General features: G+C 47.1%; 1 protein-coding gene across 3 annotated transcripts in view; it reads right to left on the bottom strand.

Moving 5' to 3' along the window:
• AGPAT5 (1-acylglycerol-3-phosphate O-acyltransferase 5) overlaps positions 1-20,506 on the bottom strand; it is a 129,960-nt gene that overhangs the window by 87,559 nt on the left and 21,895 nt on the right. For all 3 annotated transcript variants that reach the window (XR_015879392.1, XM_088479692.1, XM_088479693.1), the window contains exons 2-4: positions 10,259-10,325; positions 8,998-9,113; positions 8,780-8,869 (exon numbers count right to left, since the gene is read on the bottom strand). Coding sequence is in view for 2 of the 3 variants with exons in the window: in XM_088479692.1 (XP_088335818.1) it covers positions 8,780-8,869; positions 8,998-9,113; positions 10,259-10,325 (273 nt within the window). In the remaining variant the exon portion in view is untranslated. The remainder of the gene's footprint in view (positions 1-8,779; positions 8,870-8,997; positions 9,114-10,258; positions 10,326-20,506) is intronic.

Consider the following 20,506-nt stretch of genomic DNA (forward strand, 5'->3'; position numbering starts at 1 on the left):
CTCTTAGAAATTGGTTAGTGGATGTGTGCCCTAAGATCGAAATGGCAGGACTGCGAGAGGTACTGGATGTGTGGTTTGAAGGAGAGGGGAGGAGTCAAGGATAATTCCAAAACAACGTACTTACGGGCATACACATGAGATGGTGTGAATGACCTGTATATAGAGGAACTCCTGAGCCTTCTTTTATAAAATTTGCTTTATCCATTGATTCAAGCTTTCTCCAAATCCAAAAAGGCAAGGAGAGCAAATTAAGGTTCAGCCACCAAGTCAAATTCTTTAGCAGTCAATTTAATTTAGACAATACCCTAGGCATAACAAGTTTTACAGGAGCACTGGATGTTCTCATACGTTTTTGTTTGAGGATGTAGATTTTCTAGGTATAGAGTCTGTCTGGTTATGATGTACAATGGACTGGAGTGAACACCTGACTATCTGTTAACTAAGAATGAAATAATGTAGTGTTGAATTGGATGTAGTTATGAGACCAGCAGACGTGATGCCGCCGGTCTCAATCCCAACAAGGGATTTAAGAGGCGGGGGGGTTAGGTTTAGGCACTAAGGGGGGGGGGGGATAGCCTACAAGAAGGGAGGGTTAGGGGGGGGGAATATGGGAGGGTAAGTGTACTTACCCGACCCCTGATGGGATACCAACCATCGGGATGCCACTGTCAGTATTTTGACAGGAGGCATCGCGACAGCCGGCATTACATACCCATTCCGTGTTGAATGCATGCCTGTTGGGATAGATTGAAATGGAGGCGATGCCCGCGATGTGCTGTTGCAATGGCATGGAAAAGCCAGCAATGGCACACACCAAATTACATACTGACATCAACGATTTTTGTTTGCAGCCTTACAGAGCTGCATACATAAATACACAATCTCAAGGCTACCATAAGTACTCAGGGGCATCTCCTACAATTGAATCAACGCCATTTTTAAAAAAAGATTAAGCCTTCTGTGACATGAGATGAATATTCCTCTGAACTTTCCTCCATGTCTCGTCTAGGCTAGGCTACTATATGATGCAGCTAATTTTCAGATGTTTCCTCCCTCTCCCTCAGTTTGCAAGAGCATTTTCCCACACAAATTGTCCAGATACGTCTGAATAAAAACCTTTAAAAATGTATCTCACACATAGATGTGTCCACATACATCTATCCTCCATGCGCTACAAGTCGCGCTACACAACGCGGGAGCTCCGTGTGACTCTGTAGCACCGAGCATCTTTTCCTGCGACTTTTTACCTTCAAATGTGTCTTATTTGTACAGCGATGCGAATATTACATGCACAAGCAGCTTCTGCTGATTAAATTATATGCAGCTTGCCTATGTTCTGTGTGTGACTGCGGGTGTATCGGCATGCGAAACGCAACATTATAGTGTTACAGCAGCTGACAGTGTACACTAACATAGCGTTTCACATACAGATACACACACACACACACACACACAACACAGGCATGCTGCATATCATTTAATCGGCAGAAGCTGCTTGTGCTAACTATTCGCATCGCTGTGCGAAAAGACGCATTTGAAAGTAAAAAGTCGCAGGAAAAGACGCTCGGCGCTACAGAGTCACTCCACGGCATGGTGCGACTAGAAGGGCTGTTCAGCGCGCAAGGAGGCTAGATGTATGAGGACACCTGTAAAAGGGGATGTAATTCAGTGGGCAGCTGGAAAAACTAAATTAGGTTTACAAGATGTATGAGAGGGTTGAAATGCAAAACAATCAAACAGTGCTGCAAAAAATACCTGAAAAAGATTCTACCTGGACAACCAAGAAGTCAGCTGGACAAGAAAGCAAGATCTATGAGACCATGGTATTCTCCTAGACAAGTGGAAAGTATAAGAGCCAAGTATGTAAACAATGGTGATGCCAAGCATCAGGAAAAGCAAGTCAGTATTTACTATACAAGGGTAAAATAAGCATGTTTTGGACATTGAATATTAGTAATTGAATACATAATAAACATTTTATCACTGAACGATAAACAATAACCCTTCCCTGTCATGTGAAGGACATGGCCTTATGCTCTCTCCACTCTGCTGAAACTGACCTCACAAAAGTCAGCAATGACCGCCTTGCTGCCACATCCAAGAGCCACTACTCTCTGCTCATTCTCCTCAACCGCTCTGTTGCTTTTGACACTGTGGACCACCCTCTTCTACTGCAGGACTGCGAGAGGTACTGGTACTCCCTTGGTCTACGTGACACTGTCCTCTCCTGGCTGTCCTACCTCTCTGGACATTCCTTCTGTCTCCTCATGAGTCCTCCCCCCCCCCCCACATCCACTAACGGTAGGTGCTCCTTAAGGCTCTGGGCCTGATTCAGACCCGCTCGCTAGGCTGCGTTCGCACGCAGCCTGCCGATGTTTGCAATCTGCGCATGCATACACATCGCAGTGCGCGAACTAGTCCATGCGATCAGGAAGCGTTCGCTCGCTGCGTATAGACAGCTCGCTAGCTAGAGTGACAGGACAATCAGTTTGTGGGTGGTGACGGGATGGTACATGAAAACAGGGGAGTGGAGGTGCGAATGCAGGTGTGCCTGAGTGTCTTAAAGCTGTTTCATAGGTGTATAATTAAGACACAGCGTCATAGTACACGTCACATGGTTGTTTTACACACTGAAACACTCGCAGTGCTTGCGGTAGGGTATGGTCAGCCACAAGTGCTGCGATCGCATCCGATGGTTGCATACACATGCTGGACATGGCGTGCGCAAGTGGGTGTCTTCAGACAGGCTGGTAGGCGTCTGCATACACACCGCGATCATACACCAAGACATAGTGGGCGTACTAATGCCTTGCCGTGCGATCGTGAATTTGCATACTTTTGCTGCGTACGAACGCATCTAGCCCTCTGTTCCTGGACTCCCTCCTATTCTCCCTCTGTACGTCCTCTCTAGGTGAACTCATCAACTCTTTTGACCTCCAATATCATCTATTTGCTCATGATCCACAGATCTACCTTTCCTCCACTGAATTCTCCCCTCACTCGTATATCCAACCGCCCCTTTGCCATTTCTTCTTGGATGACCATGCGCTTTCTTAAACTTAACATGTCTAAGACTGAGCTGATCATCTTCCCACGATGCCGAATAGCCTCACTTACCACTATTTCTTTATAAATTGACAGCGCAAACTATCTCCTCTAGCCCCAAAGTGCACTGTCTTGGAGTTAACCTGGACTCCTCCCTCTCCTTCAAAGTACATATTCAGACCCGGACGCTAAGCTGCGAACAATATGCTATGACAGATAGTCGTCCGTCTGCGCATGCGTATGTGTCAATATGCGCGAGACACTCACTGTGCTCGGGACTTGAGCGCTCGTAGTACACAGACTGGACGCTACTTTGAGTGACAGATCGTGCCGTTTGTGGGTGGTAACGGGAAAGTGCTTGTGGACGGGGGAGTGGTGCTGCGAACGCAGGCATGTCTGGGCGTCAAAACTGCGTTTTATGGGTCTGCATAATTAGCATGGAAGCGTCATTGTACACGTCACTAGGTTGTATGTCAGCCTGCAGTGTTCGCAGTGCTTGCGGTGGGGTAGGGTGTACCTCAAGGGTTGCGAGCAGCTCTGATGGCTCTCGAGGTTACTGATTAATCATACACTTTCTGGAGATGACATGTGCTAAGAAAGAAAAGTGGGCGTCTTTAGACCGACGTGCGTTCGCTCTGCCGTCACTCTCTAAGACAGAGGGCGTCCTTAAGCCTTGCCATGCAATCGCGGAATTTGCATACCCTACCCCTGATGGCTGCAAAAGTGCGCTGCTTTGTGTCCGGGTCTGAATCGCCCCCACAGTCCTGCCGTTTCCATCTCAAAAATATTTCCAAGATCAGACCCTCTCTCTACCCAGGATGCTACCGAAACCCTCATCCACTCACTCGTCATCTCCAGATTGGACTACTGTAACCTCCTATCATCTGGCCTCCCTGTCTCCCAACTTTCTCCACTCCAATTTGTCCTCAGTTCTACTGCTCAGCTCATCTTCCTCTCCTCTCCTAAAAGCCCTCCACTGGCTCCCCTTCCCCTTCAGAACCCAATACACTCCCTTACAAAGCCCTCACCCATTCCTATCCCATCTACATCTGACCTCATCACAAGCAGGGCCCTCTACCCTCTTGTGCTTCCCCTTCCTTATACCTTCATCTACTCCTCATTGCCCACTTGGGCACCTAATACTTGGTTACTTATGCCCTGTTTGCTACATCAGCGAACAGAACACTCAAATAAGCAATGTATATAAACTACGGTAAGTTCTTGTCCTGCATTGTACTGTACTGTAAGTCACTGGTTTCTTGTAAGGTGCTGCGGAAAATTTGTGGCGCCATATAAAAGGATAATAATAAGAATAATAATATGCAAAAGATTTCCCACAATACATTTGCACACCGACATGAAAATAAAACAACAATATTATAAAGACCACGAAAACAAGAGAATGAGGGCCTGATTTTTGGAGTGTCCTCCCGGACGCTCGCATAGCTGTGGGTTACCACCCACAGCGTATGCGAGCGTCCATGATGATGGTCGCGATGGTCAAGACCATCGCGACCATCGGGCTTGCGACGAGACCCTGCGGTAGGGTCTCGGTGACCGCAAGCCCTGGAGTGATTTTGGCTCTATCAGAGCCAAAATCACTCCCACTGACACGTGATGTCAGTGGGGCCGGACCCAGACGGTATGCGTTCCCATGGGAACACCTCCGTCTGGCAGCCACGCCCCCGGCACGCCCACCAAAGGGGGCGTGCTGTCACTCAACATCGACAGCACGCCCCCTTTGGTGCGAGACCCGAGCGACAGCTTGGCTGTCGCTATCTGGGTCTCGCGCATGCGCACGACGGAGCTCCCTCCGTCGTGCGCATGCGCCCTAGGGCACCATCGACCCGCTTGCGAGCGGGTCTGAATTAGGCCCTGAGTTTACTTCCAGCCAATTATTACACAGTCTAGCATGGCAAGATGAAACCTAATGGTGCATACGCACGGTCAGATTTGTTGTCAGATATGAACAATAACGATTTCAAAATCATTCATATCTGAAAGAAAATCTGACATGTGGGCCTGCAACGATGAACAATGCGCATTCCCGCATGTCAGATAACGATATCGGACATCATCTGTATTTGCAGTCAGATTTTCACGATTTTATTCATTTAATACTGTCTGAAATCGTTTAAATCGTTGGTAGAATCGTTCAATCGTTCTTCTGACAGATCTGACTGTGTGTATGCACCATAAAGCTGGGTACACAGAAGATTTTTAAACGATTTGTTGTTTTCCAACAGTTCGGATCGACAAATCGTCCAGTGTGTACGCACTATGAGCGCTCCCGTGGAGTTTTCCGTCGCATCCTCAGATCATGAAATGGACCCCTAGAAATAATCTCCAATAACCCTAAAAGCTGTCAGGTTACAGCTGTGAAAAAAAATTAAGAATCAGGGACTTAAAGTGTGAATGGACAGAAACACTAAAGCTTTGTACACATGGATCGGAACGTCAAATAGTTAAAATCGTGTGTACCACTATGTCGGGCGGTGCGCACTTCCGTGGGGTTGTCATTCGCATTGTCTGGTCGGCCCTACATGCAGTTCGACCTGACGATGCATCTGATGACCCCATACAGCGGGATGCGGCAGGGACCGACATATCGAACGGTTGGGCACCGGATCGTCTAATGTGTACCGGCTGCCCGATATTTCGGCACGTCGGCACGGGATCGTCACTCACATCTCTAGGTACACACGTCATTTAGTATGTACCCAGCTTCAGGAAACCGCAGTACACTGGCTAGAAAATCACAGCAGGGACTTATAGAAATTAACATATTGTACATGTGCTGACAGAATAAGAATTTTCAGGGAAAAAAAAAAAGTTCTCAGTTCGTACGTTAGTTGTGCACTGAGAACATTAGTTAGAAAACTGTATTATTATCAAGAAAAATGTACTAACAGGAGTTAAACTGGACTTAAAGATCTTGAGTATAAGCATGTTGTCCATTTTCTGCACATAAGTACACAATTTATTAAGCATAATTCTTACAGGAACAAGTACAGAGTATTTCACATGTACAATATCTTTAAGTCGTGAAGGTCTCGGTTATGAAGTCTGACACAGCACACAATTAGGTATCCGTACAGCGTTGATACAACAAGTATTTCAGGATGGAGTAGAAACTATGTATCAAGTGGCACCATAGAGTCTCCCGTAGTTATGAAATTCTCAAGAATTAATTTTGTGTGGTTTCTTAACTCCATGTGAGCAAGTGAAGCAGTATTTAATTTAAATATGCCAGTGTCCTGTGATAAATGGACTTTACACTTAGGAGTGTCGCACCCAACAGTCTGTAAATAATGCTTTATGGCAATGTAAATGCTGTGAAAGTTAAAGTGTGGTAATGTTTTAGTCCTTATGTTTTATATAAGAAATGTATACATCAAAGCAACATTGGGCCTGATTCAGAGCTGGACGCAAAAACAATTACACACGCAGATCGAGCGATTGTTTGCCATCGCGCATGCATACAAGTCACATTGCGCACGCAGCGATCGCATTGCGACTACAAATGCACAGAGGAATCCATCGCAGAGTGAGTGACAGGTTGTCAGCGTTTGGGGGTGGTGACAGGGTGGTCTGAGAAACGCAGGCGTGTCTATCCTTTTGACCGCAGTTTCATGGGCGTGCATAAATTAGCCAGTACGATTGCATACGCAGCTCTGTGTGCCAGAAGAGCGCCAAAGGTTGCAGCAGGTCGGACCTGCCGCAAGGGCAAGATGGCTTCTCGATGTTACCGATATTTACGCAGGTCAGAGTCGCTGTACGCATATGAGAAGGCAGCAGTGGGCATCCTTATGCTCAGGTAACTTTGCAACCATTCGCATATATTTTCGCAGCTGCGATGTGTACGAAATCGCATACCTCCATAAATCTGTGTGCATTTCTAAATAGTGCAAATAGACCCATGATACCTCAAGCTTACATATCAGATTACTAACAAAGCCATCGAAATAGTGTATTGTCCCAAATAATTAATAGTTCCCCTTCCTGCATTATGTATACATTTATGTGTAAATTTATGCTCTGTTTAAAGAATGAATTATGACGACACTAATATGTTCCTTCTGAAAAATATAACTTACAGATTTCATCACTGGAATTGTATAGAAAAAAATAAGCAACCCATGACATTAAACCAATTAGCCACTCACAGGACATCCATAATTGACTTCCCATGAAGGAGGACTGTAATCGGAAAGAAATGGTTTTAAAAACTATGAAATTGTTATTCAATTTAAATCTTTTTGAGGGTCAATTTTGATTGAGGAACTATCTGGTTTCTTGCTGTCTCACGAGCTAACAGATTTCCATGTAATAATGCAGTGTTCTCCCCAGGCTGCTTTTTGCGGGTGCACCACCCGGCACTTTGGAAACCTGCAAGTGGGGACAGTATCTGGGAGCTGTATAAAAATGACCAGATCCTACAGAGTTTGCAGTTTTTTCATAATCAGATGACTGGGCCTCTAATAAGAAGGAGAATTAATATATAAAATGTTATTTCAAATCATTATAAGGTCAAGGTTTAAAACATTTTATTATTACGAAGGCCCCCACCCAGCTACTTCTTGATGCCACCCGGCTGGAAACATTTTCTGGGGAGAAAGCTGTAATGTTCTTTCTTTGGGGGGCAATTCAATTTGAGACAATGTATCATCGGGAATCGCCGTGATGTCCAATTACGAGGGTAGTGATAACATCGCAAGTTGTGATGTCGGCATGATGCAATGTACCATTTTGATACGGCACATTGCCTCAATGTCTGGAATTGAATCCCCCATCCCCCTTGTGGTCTCAACAGATTCACATGCTAGTTAGACAAATTGTTAAAACCTCTAAAAAACAAATATAGGAGATTATTGGTAAACAAACTCATGTTCATTTAATTGAATTGTAGTGAAATACAAATTAGAATGAACCAAAGAATCGCATAAAGTGTTAGTTTTGAAATCAAATCTTGACTGTGACAGATTTAGACAAAGGGTAGAATTCAGAGCGATTCCCAAAAGCACCCATATCGGCCATATACAGTAGTGCCAACATTGCAAGTTGTAATACAGGAGGGTGCGATGTGCACACATCACTTCCATTTGTATTTCCCCCAAAGATAGTAATGTGAACAGCAATTTGGGAATATTAATTATTTTTAGACAAGCCAGGTGGATTTTGCATTGATAAACCCTTTGCAATGCAACTTGCATCTTGTCCTTAAAACACAGGAGCCAGGGGATTGGCCGCAGCAGAGCGAGTCCCCGGGGAACCACCCATTCTGCAGAAATGAGTCCCTGGTCCCCAATTTCGAGTAAAATATGCGCTCTAGTACATAGTTGGGAACACTGCATATGCCATTCTGCATTTATGTATAGAAGAACTACATCAGTGTACTACAGTCACAATACAGGGCACATTTAAAACACTGTTTAAAGTCTAATTCAAATCCGAAGTACAGCTGTTTTGTGGACTATATACGCATATTCCTCCACTGACACCATTACAGGCATGTGATTGGCTGTTTATTACATATTAAGCGCAATTTATGGAAACTGATTACTGGTGAAGGGACATAAAATGGAGTATGTAAATGTACGTATCTTTTCTACTGCTAATATTGCATGACATTGCAAGCGACAAAATGGCTAAAATGGCATCTTTTATCATTACATTGAACATGTTAAAACAAAAAATTAAAAATGTAGTATTTAAAATGAAAAACTTCACTTACCCGAGTCCCTGCCTTCATCTGAGACTGCAGTTTGTTTTTCATTTTGCTTTCATTAAATTTGGCACTTCTCTTGACATATATTCCACCATGCTGTAAAAAAAAAAAAATTGAAAAGTTTAAGCATATAGATGGTTAGAAGGAAAAACCGAGCCACTCATAAGACTTTTGGTTCACAACGAACACAACAAAATAGAAGTTATAATCCTCCTACAAATTACCTGTGAAAAATACCAGCCATACAGAGGAAGAAATTTCAGGCCATCCTTTAGAACATATCGAACATGGCCCAAGGCATTCTGCTGTACAGCCATCATGTTGGCAATAATCCAGTCAACTGCCAGCAAGACAAATAAACAAACGGTATATAATTGCCAAAATTCACCTATATAATGCATATTGATTTGCTGTGACAAAGTGATAATTAGAGCTGAAGTACAGCCTATAAATAAACTAGTTTACCAAGATGTTTCTCCCCCTAGCTGGAGCCCTGAGCACTATTATATACATGTCTTTGTCCTGAGGGTTCTGCCAGTTCTGTAATATAGTACCTGTAAGTCAATGTTGGTTGGGAGCAACTACAAACCACCACAATCTCTTGAAGTTGGGTACACACTTGAGTGGCCAGCTAAACAGCCATGCAGACAGGGTGCCAGATTGGTAAGTGTGTATGCTTACCCAATCATCCACTTGATATGTTTGGCCAAACATCACAACTGGGCGGGCATTTAAATTTGCCTGCCCAGTTGTGATGTCAGTGTTGGCGGTTGCTGCAACCAGTGTAACAGGTCAGTCGCCGGTACACACTGGCAGATGCGCAAAAAATATTGCATCTGTCATGCAGCACAGATGACACAATACACCTTGGAAAGACATTGTTCACAGATATAGTGTGTAAACACGAGCCACACACACGATATATAGTTCATTAAAAATATATTACACAGCAGGGTCATTAAGAGCCGCCCAGGGGGAGAGGATGTGGCATATTCGTGGGAGGAGTTTGCCATGTCTCCTTCAAGAAAATTTTTTTTTTTTAAATTGTAGTTGCAGCACCACTATGTGCTGGGGAAGGGGACGCCACGAGCCCCTAAGCATGGCACTAATCCAGGGGGGGGGGTGCGGTCAGCGTGAGCAGTTTCCCACTGCAGCCCAGCACACAACAGTGGGACCTGTGCTGCTGTCAGGTAAGAGGGAGGGGCGTCAGTCCCGGGTCCCTGCAACAACCCCGGGCAATTAGTACCCCGCCCCCGATCGCCCCTGTTGCACAGTGTGTACTCAGCATTGGTTACAGCTTATGATTGTTACCCCTGCATAAGCCCAGGATCAACTGTTGCAAAAGCCTTCACTTAGCATTTATCTATAAATTGTTAGTAAAATATTTTCTATAGGTCAAAGTGCGGCATTAAAAGCACTGATATGAAAAGGTAGTCTAATACAAGCTGTTAAGTAAACAATTTTACACTGAAATGGCATACCAACCTGTACATTGATGATTGGATAAGTACAAAATATTTTCTCTCTCTGGCAAGTCTCCATAAATTACTATCTGCAAAAGAAGGCATAAACTTAAATCACATTTGTATAGTGGAGGAGAACTGCCCTTCTGCTCCATGGGGGGTTTCTGCCTTCCGTGAGCTCACTTTAGGACACCTGCGTCACCGTCTGACAGTTGTACCACCCCAGTGAAACTCCCCACCTGCCACTGTCCCCGGATGTGAGAGGGCACTATACAAATATAATATCTACATACAACACTTTAATAAAAAAAAAAAATAATATTATACCATATTCCATATAATGCAGTTATAACTATAAAGCAAATGTGGAATCTGTGGAAATTCAGTGTAATAAGCAGTCAGCAGTTCAGGTCAGGTCAAGATGACAGGAACAGACAACAGCTGGTTCCTAGTCAGGTACTTTGTCAAGATAGGAGAGGTGCTACAGCCAAAACACAAACAGAAAAAAAGCAGACAGACATAATAGGTTGCAGGAAGGGGTTGGGTATGAGATCCCGGCTGTCGGGATGCCGCTGTTCAGAATACCGACAGCGGCATCCCGACAGCTAGAATACCACCACCCATAGGAGATGCCTAAACCTAACCCCCCCATCCTAGTGCCTAAACCTAACTTCTCCGCACCCTAAACCTAAGACCCGCTCCCCGATGCCTAAACCTAACCTCCCCCTCCCTGCACCATAATCATAACCCTCCCTCCCAGATGCTTAACCCTAACCCTCCCCCTAGTGCCTAACCCCGCTAGCTATCGCTACCCTCCCCCCCTAACACCCCAATACTTACCTGCGGGACGGCGACGTTCAGGATACTGGTGCCGGGATCCCGACCGGTCAGGATTTCGGCGCCGGTATTAAAACAGTCGGCATCCCGCACATCGGGATGTCCCGTAAGATGAAATTAAATATCCCGCACAAAAATCAACCACTTATTTGTCTTTTAGTGGTGATAAGGGTATTCAATTTTTATTTGTATACCTGTTTTGGTTATATTCTGGTGGTCTATTTGAATCCTATCAAAATAGATAGGAGTGCTACTAATGACTCTCACACAGTGCCCAGAATAAGCTACATAGAAGCATATAAAGTAACTATTTCCTGCAACAATTTAAGACACTGGTTATGTGTGACACATAGTGCCCAGAATAAGCTATACAGCACTATTTAAAATAAGAAAACCCAAAGAGAATTTACAACCAAGATATTTCCACTACTATTACTAGTGTAACAATATAGAATAGTGCGATTTAAGAATACAAGACCGCAATCCTAACAGTGCTGTTGGAAATAACAAAAAGAAATTGTTAAGAGCTGTGTTTGTTCATGCACATATGCCAAGAAAAAGATATATTATATCATAAGAGAACAATACTATAATATTGCAAGACACTAGTATATATGAGTATCTAGGGAAATCTAATGGAGCCAGTGTCACCACTAGTGCAATCTAGAAGCAAAGTGCTACCCCATTACATATTAAGGAATAACTAGCTAGAACTATTGGAAAGTAAAACGTTGTGTTATTGGCAGACGCAAGTTTTTAATTTTCTTACTTACTTCTTTACTAAATTACACTCTATTTTATTAAAACATATTTCGCTTTAACTACCAAGTGATTGGGTATTTATTTTAATAAGAAACTGAATAAAAGCTATATTTTAATGTGAACAGAAACAAAATAAAAATACCTTACATTACAAAATATTACTGTATGTTTAATAAGGGCATGGGCACTGAGTAAGGAACACTTTATTCTCTTATTTTTCAAGACATTTCTAGGTTGTAATATACAGTGATTAGCCAAGGTCAACATGAAGAAACCTTCTGACAGACATTTTGCAGTCACTTTAATTTGTTGACAAATTATCTGACCTATGAAACAGCTGTAAGCACTTTTACCAGTCCTGATGAAGATGGAGAGACTGACAACAGTTGTTTCAGAAATACTTAGGTTGGGTGGACAAAAAAACCAAGCAGGTTTTGATAAATTATAATAGCGTTGATCAGAAGGAAGGCAGAACTAAAGCCCGTGTGGCAGATGTCAATTTATACTCACAGGGAAAAAAAATCCTACGAGACGCTAAAATTATCAAGCTGATACATTTTCTGGATCTATCACCATAATGTCCCCTACTAATACTTACAGCTACAGATACCATATCTTGAAAGTGGGGTATCAACAGCATTTTTCTTTATGCTATTTATGGAATTTCAGTCACAGCCTAATAGAAGGAATGTCATCTAATAACTCTAAAGCTATATACAATTTTCTGTCAAATATCTGGCCAATCTAACTGGCTGGAATGAAAACCTGGTAATGTATGGGAGCAAATGACAGTCAATCACACGGTTTTAAACACAGAAAAAAAGTACTTAAAAAAATTGTTCAAATTGGTTAAATTTGTGTGTTTCAACCAATTTGTCTGAACAACCATATTTGGTTATTTTCCAGCGTTTGTGAGCAAATGGACGATTGTCATTTGCTCCCATACATTACCAGGTTTTCATTCCAAACAGCCAGATTGGACTGACAGAAAATTGTATAGAGGATGGCCACCTTAAAGCTGGGTACACACAGTACAATCTGCACAACCAACGATATCGCTGAATGATTTCCCTTGAACGTTTCTGAAGTGCAGGACAAACAATATTGGGTGTACACACTGAAAGATATCTATGATAGATATCTTTCAGTGAAGTCATCCTGCCATATCTCTGAACATGCAAATCGTGATGAAACAGTCTTAGTTGGCCTGCTTGTACGGACGACCATAGGTAGGGTTATCGTGCATGCGGGAACGCGCATTGTTGGTCGTTCACTGCATAAAAATTAATGATATGAACAATTCATCGTTGAACGTTATCGTTCATATGTATCGTACCGTGTGTATGCACCTTAACAATAAGGAACCCCTGCCTAAGTTCATTCAAATGAAATTGAAGACTCTTCTACTCTCTGTGGCCCTTGGTACTAGAAGTTCATTAGGTAAATAGTCTTAAATATTTCAATCTATGTATAAATAATTTAATAAAAGGTCACCCCTGCAGCACATTTTTGAAATTTAAAAAGGTCTAGTTTTTCTAACCCTAAATTCTCCTTTATTAATACCCCTTTTACACAGACTTAAAAATCCTGGGTTGATGCACATGAATGCGCATCAACCCGGGATTTTTGTCAGTGTAAATGGATCCACCCGGGTCCAGGTACACAGGGATCCAACTCTGGTAGCTTGCAGGGTTGGCCACGGGTCGTTCCCGTGTCACCGTGCAGTGTAAACGGCACGATCTTGATCACTATGACCCGGATCGTGCTGCATGCTGCCCGATTGGCTGGCTTCAGCGTCGCTTGGAGAGATCATCTTCAACGGTCCACTGAAACATGGCTGGCCCAACCAACGCTCTCCAGCCACCCCCCATGCCTCTGGACCACTGCAGAGAGGGGGAAGGAGGGGAAGAAGCGCTACTTACCTGCGCCATAAGAGCATGGTCACTGCAGACCCATCTCCGGTGTGAATGGTGCTGACCCAGGCATATCCCAGGTCGGCACCACAGTGTAAAAGGGGTCTGTCCTGGGTTGGAAACGTGATCCAAATCCCGGGTCAGAGATGGGACTTTGGTATAAAGGTGGTATTAGATGTTACCCACTGATGAACGGAATCTAGATCTCCTATGCCGAAAATTGGTGGTCTAATAAGTAACTTATACATAAACTTAAAGGTGCCCATCCACTAGACGATTAAATTAAGCGATTGAACGATAACTATATTATCTGTCAATCGATAATCGCTCAATAATCTAAAAAAAATATCTAAAACAACCAGCGATGCGCGCTCCCGCTGGTCATTTAGACATCTGTCATCATACAAGTATGTTGTACAACCTGACGATATCGTCAGGTTCAACATGTTTGCAGATGAATGATGTGCCTTCACTGAACGACTGTCTGTCTGTGATGTGCCTTTACTGAAGGAGCAAACGACTGCACGATTACAATGTCGTAATCGTGCAGTCTTTTGCCTGTCGTCTAATTGATGGGCATCTTAATGCTGCCCATCCACAAGGAGCAGGGACAATGGCATGATTACGACATCATAATCGTGCCGTCGTCCCCCTAGGGGTGAAGTGCATACACTGAATCTGAATGTTCAGACGTTCAGTGTATGCAGATCAATCATCCCCGAACATGGCAACCTGACGGCGGTCGTCAGGTTGACCGTCACATTCGGGCGATGATAGATGTTAAAAAACAACCAGCAGGCACGCGCATCGCTGGTCGTTTTTAACATCTTACTGCCCGATTTGCAAGCGATTGCACGATAACTACGTCGTTATCGTGGAATCGCCTGTCAAAATTGCCTAGTGGATGGGCACCATTAGTGTAATAAGTACCTAACTCTACAAGGTGGTATTTTTCAGTTCTCCATTATCATTGCCATACAGACTTGTTTTTACTAAAATATAATATGAGATATGGTAAGAACTTACCCTTGTTATCTCTATTTCTACGAAGTCCATAGGGTTCCACAGGATACCTTGGGGTATAGGTGTGAAGTCAGTCATCAGGCACCAAAGAGTTAAGCTTTCAGCCTCCCAGGATAAACTAGGTCCCCCTCCTATACCCCGCCCCCGAGCCAAGGCATCTCAGTTAGTTACCAAGCCATAAGCCGGAGAGAGAAAAAAGATCTGGACACACACAAGAATCACATTCTCACCAGAGGGAGACGGAAAAACCGGTGACCAGAGCAAAGCCCATCTGCAGCACAGGTGCGACAGGGCGGGAGTCCTGTGGAACCCTATGGACTTCGTAGAAATAGAGATAACAAGGGTAAGTTCTTACCATATCTCATATTTTCTACTTCAGGGTCCATAGGGTATCCACAGGATACCTTGGGGATGTCCCAAAGCAGTATCCTTTAAGGGTGGGGACGCTCCTGTGCAGAAAGGAGAATCCGCCGCCCGAAGGAAGCATCCTGAGAGGCGAAGGTGTCAAACCTGTAATACCTCACGAAGGTATGGACAGAGGACCACGTAGCAGCCTTGCAGATCTGGACTGCAGAGGCACCACGTCGAGCTGCCCACGAAGGACCCACAGACCTAGTGGAATGAGCCTTCGCAGAAGGAGGAACCGGCAGGCCTTCATGAAGATAAGCTTCAGAAATAGCCATACGGATCCAGGCTGCCAAAGTTTGCTTTGAAGCAGGCCAACCCTTTTTACGGAAGCCATAGAGGACAAACAAGGCGTCCGACTTCCTAAACGAAGAAGTGCGGTCAACATAAGTCCTTAAGGCCTGCACGACATCCAAAGAGGCCTCACCCACTGACAGACCAGGTGAGTTAAAGGCCGGAACAACGATTTCCTCGTTAACATGAAACTGGGAAACAACTTTGGGAAGAAACTCGGGCCGAGTGCGGAGCACTGCCCTGTTCCCATGAAAAACCAAGAAAGGGGGTCTACAAGAAAGAGCCCCTAAATCAGAAACACGTCTGGCCGAAGCAATAGCCAGAAGGAAAACAGTCTTAGCTGTCAGCCATTTAAGATCCACTGAGCCCAGTGGTTCAAACGGCGGTCCTTGGAGAGCCCTCAGGACCACAGCCAAATCCCAAGGCGCTACAGGTGGAACAAAGGGCGGCTGAATGCGGAGAACACCTTGCATAAAGGTGCGCACATCCGGGATTGTAGCAATCCTACGGTGAAACCAGACAGACAGGGCCGAAACCTGTACCTTCAAAGAAGCAAGGCGAAGCCCATGATCTAGTCCCGCTTGTAGGAAGGCGAGAATCTGAGACAGACGAAACTCCCGCGGTGCATAACCTCTCGGTCGACACCACTGGAAGAACGTATGCCACACGCGATGGTATATCCTCGCGGAAGACTGTTTCCGAGCTCGCAACATGGTACGCCACTACAGAGCTGGAAACCCCCGGGACCTCAGCATGGCCGTCTCAACAGCCACGCCGTCAAAGACAGCAGAGTCAGGCCCGGGTGAAGGCAAGGACCCTGCGACAGAAGGTCCGGTCGTAGCGGCAACCGCAGAGGACTGTCCACGGACAGACCATGAAGGTCTGAAAACCAGTGCCGTCTGGGCCACGCGGGAGCTATCAACAGGAGCGTCCTGTTTGAATTTCCGGATTACCCGTGGAAGGGAGACCGGAGGGAACAGGTATGCGAACCGGAACGTCCACCGGACAGACAGAGCATCCACCAGAGACGCCCCTTCGTCTCTTGTGCGAGACCCGTACACCGGCAACTTGTTGTTGTGCCGGGACGCCATGAGGTCGATCTCTGGAAGACCCCATCAGTCCACCAGCAGTTGAAAAACGTCCGGGTGCAGGGACCATTCCCCCGGATGAACGTCCTGGCGACTTAGAAAGTCCGCCTCCCAATTTAGCACTCCCGGGATGAAGACCGCTGATATGGCCGGAAGATTGCGCTCCGCCCATACCAGGATCCGAGACACCTCCACGAGAGCCGCCCGACTTCGGGTTCCTCCTTGCCTGTTTATGTAGGCCACGGTGGTAGCGTTGTCCGACTGGACCTGTACTGGACGACCCTGGAGAACCCGATGTGCCTGCTGGAGAGCATTGAAGACCGCACGGAGTTCCAAGATATTGATTGGAAGCTCCGCTTCTGTCGGCGTCCACCTGCCCTGGAACAAGTGTGGACCCGAAACTGCTCCCCAGCCCCGAAGACTGGCGTCCATTGTCAACAGGACCCAATTTGGAACCCAGAACGGACGTCCCCCGCTGAGATGGGTCGTCTGCAACCACCAGGCAAGGGACAGACGAACCTCCGGGGTGAGCACAATTGTCTGGGACTTCAGAGACTGCGGCAGCCCGTTCCACTTGGACAGAATCAGGTGCTGCAGAGGTCTGGAGTGAAACTTGGCATATTCCACCATGTCGAACACCGATACCATGGAGCCCAGTAACCTCATCGCCGAGTGTAGAGACACCCGGCGACTGAGCAGACAACTGCGCACCCGACTGTAAAGCAGAGATCTTTTCCTCCGTCACGAAGATCCTCTGCTGTTCCGAGTCCAATAAGGCTCCGAGGTGCGAGACGGGATTAGAGTGGACTTCTGCCAGTTGATTATCCAGCCGTGCCGTTGCAGTAGCGCAATGGTCAGGCCCAAGTGGCGTAGAAGGAGCTCTGGAGATCTTGCCACCAATAAAAGGTCGTCCAAGTACGGCAACATGCGGACTCCCTGCAGCCGCAGAGAAGCCGCCATGACCGCCATCACCTTGGTGAACACACGTGGTGCTGTCGCCAGGCCAAAAGGTAACACCCGAAACTGGAAGTGGCCGCTGCGGATTGCAAACCTGAGGAACTGTTGATGGCGCAAAAGAATAGGGACATGCAGGTAAGCGTCCTGTATGTCCAATGACACCATGTAGTCCCCAGATTCCAGCGCCAGAATGATGGACCGTGGGGTCTCTATCCGAAACTTCGGTACCCGCAAAGACTTGTTGAGAGCCTTGAGGTTGAGAATCGGACGATACGACCCATTGGGTTTCTGTACCAAAAAAAGATTTGAATAGAAACCCTGGCCCCTCTGGGAGAATGGAACAGGCACTATAACTCCAGCCTGGAGCATAGTGTGCAATACCTTCCGCAGCTCCGTAGCCTTGTTCCGGTCTGATGGTAGACCCGTGGTGAAGAATCGAGCCGGGGGTCTGTGCCGGAAGGAGAGGGCGTACCCGTGGGAGACCACCTCCAGAACCCAAGTGTCTGTCGTAGTGAACGACCAACACTGGGAGAACTGCAGCAGGCGGCCTCCCACTTTGGGATCCCCCAAAGGGAGGCCCGGACCGTCAGGCCGCAGGCTTGTCATCTGGCTTGGGGGCCGGACGTCTGGTACTCCATGCCTGCTTCCGGGGCTTGGCCGATTTCTTAGGGCCAGCCTGTCGAGGAAAAGACTGTGGTTTGGGCCTGCCCTGGGCCCTAGATGACCGAAAGGACGATGGTCCAGAACCAGAAGGAGCAGCGGCCGACGGGAGACAAGCCGATTTGGCTGCCGCCAGCGTGGCCACAATCTTATCCAGATCCGGACCGAAGAGAACTTCTCCGGTAAATGGCAACGCCTCCAGACCCCTTTTGGAATCTGCGTCCGCCTTCCAGGATCGCAGCCACAAGGTGCGACGAGCAGCCACCGCTGCTGAAGAAATTCTAGACACCAGAGTACTAATGTCTAAGGCCGCCTCGTTGATATAAGTGGCCGAATCACGGAAATTACCAATCAACTCCGCCTGTTCGGCCGGACAGTCGGAATCAAAAGATGCCTCTAATGAATCCGCCCAGCGCTCCATCGCTCTGGCAACCTAGCAAATGGCCATAGCCGGTCGTGCTGCCCCCCCCGCAAGGGAATAAGAGGACTTCAGACAGATCTCCACCTTGCGGTCCGTAGCATCCTTAAGGGAGGCATCGGCAATGTGGCACTACGGACAAGACGGGTCACGTGAGAATCCACCTGTGGAGGGGATTCCCACTTTGCAAAATAATTATCCGCGAACGGAAAAGCCACCGTCAGGCACCTCTGCGGCTGGTATCTTTTGCCAGGCTGTTTCCATGCCTCCTCTAAATGGTCCACTAACTGACCTGAAAGAGGAAAGACTGTGGCATCGCCCTTCACATCTTTAAAAAAGGCGTACTTAGATTTAGCCGCTGGGGGAACTTTGTCCTCAATCACCAAGGCTGTGCGGACTGCCCGAATAAGTCCAGGAATATATACCTTGGATTTAGCGTCAGCGTCCTTAGTATGGAGAGGTTCCTGATCGTAAGGATCCAGAATCTCCCCATCATCAGACGTCCCCTCGTCATCCTCATAAGGAGCCGACAGACGCCACCGGCCGTTTATGTGGCCGGATCACAGACTCCCCTTGCAACACATCCGACAAGTGCTGTACAGAACTCGTCAGGGAGTTAACCCACGCCGGCTCCTGAGAAACCGGGAGCGGGGAAATAGGGAGACAGTGGGGTACCACCAATTGTCGTGGGAAACCCTGCATGGGTGATGACACCACTGACTGCTGGGACAAACCCATCGGTGTAAACGCGGGTTGCGGAGCTAACTGGCCCACTAAGGTTGTAAGCGCCTGAGCGAAACAAGCCCAGGGCGGCTACTGTACCGGTGCTGTAACCGTAAGAAGCCGCGCCATGGACAAACACTGCCGGCAGAGGCCCTCCGCGCTACCCTCCCCCTCCGCTAACGGTACTTTACACGTAGTACACTGTAGCCGGAGAGGAAAATCACTTTCAGACATGATGGCACCAAGTATGTGACCCCTCTCACCAATTATATATCAAATAGGCGAGAGACCACCCTGCAGCACCGCACCGCAAGGGCTTAGCAGAAAGAACAGGGATAGTAATAAAGCTGACAGTTTAGAAGAAAAGTTACAGGCAGCAGCGCTAGCACAGTCACATACAATGCAAAGAAATATCAATTCCTGCACTAACAGCGCTGATCAATCAACTACGCAGACACAGGGCCTGGTAGGACACAGCGCAGCATACACAGACCTGACCCAAATCGGAGGAGAGGTATGCGGGGGTACCCAGACCACGATGCTTCCGTCCAGGCTTCCAGCAGCGTTCACCATGCGTTCAGAGGAAGATGGCCGCCGAGGAGCAGAGAGGAGGCTGGCCTGGGGGAGGAGCGCTGCCACAGGACCAGTCGGCAGCGTGCAGAGAGGGCTGTGTGCAGCGGGGGAGGCGCCGGCTATGAGACAGGGAAGGCGCGCTCCCCTGGCATGCATTTAACCCCTGGGACGCCGCAGCGCTACCTCTCTGCTGCGGTCCGCTGTCCCAGGGGGTAGTGGAAGCGCAGGTTGGTCGCTTGGCTCCACGCTGCAGCCAGTCCCCAGGGAGGCCCCTGCCTGGGGACTCAGGACCATGTGATCAGCAGGGACCCACCGCGGGTCCCCGCTGCTTACCTTTGTCCCCCTTGAATCCGGCCATGGTCCGGAACATCTGGGGTCACCGCTAGCTGTGACCCCAGATGCTCACCAGCATCCCCGGATCGGTACCGGCGTTCTGGTACCGGCGGGGGTGTAGGGAAGACAGCATGGACGTCAGAACTGACTGTCCATGCTGTACATCCAGATGCCCCCACTCCGGCAGGTGCACCCGACTCCGGCCGGGCACCAAACTAAACTGAGGTGCCTTGGCTCGGGGGCGGGGTATAGGAGGGGGACCTAGTGCATCCTGGGAGGCTGAA

This window comes from Taudactylus pleione, unplaced genomic scaffold (assembly GCF_031769625.1).
Source record: "Taudactylus pleione unplaced genomic scaffold, aTauple2 ptg000244l, whole genome shotgun sequence".
Lineage (NCBI taxonomy): Eukaryota > Metazoa > Chordata > Amphibia > Anura > Myobatrachidae > Taudactylus > Taudactylus pleione.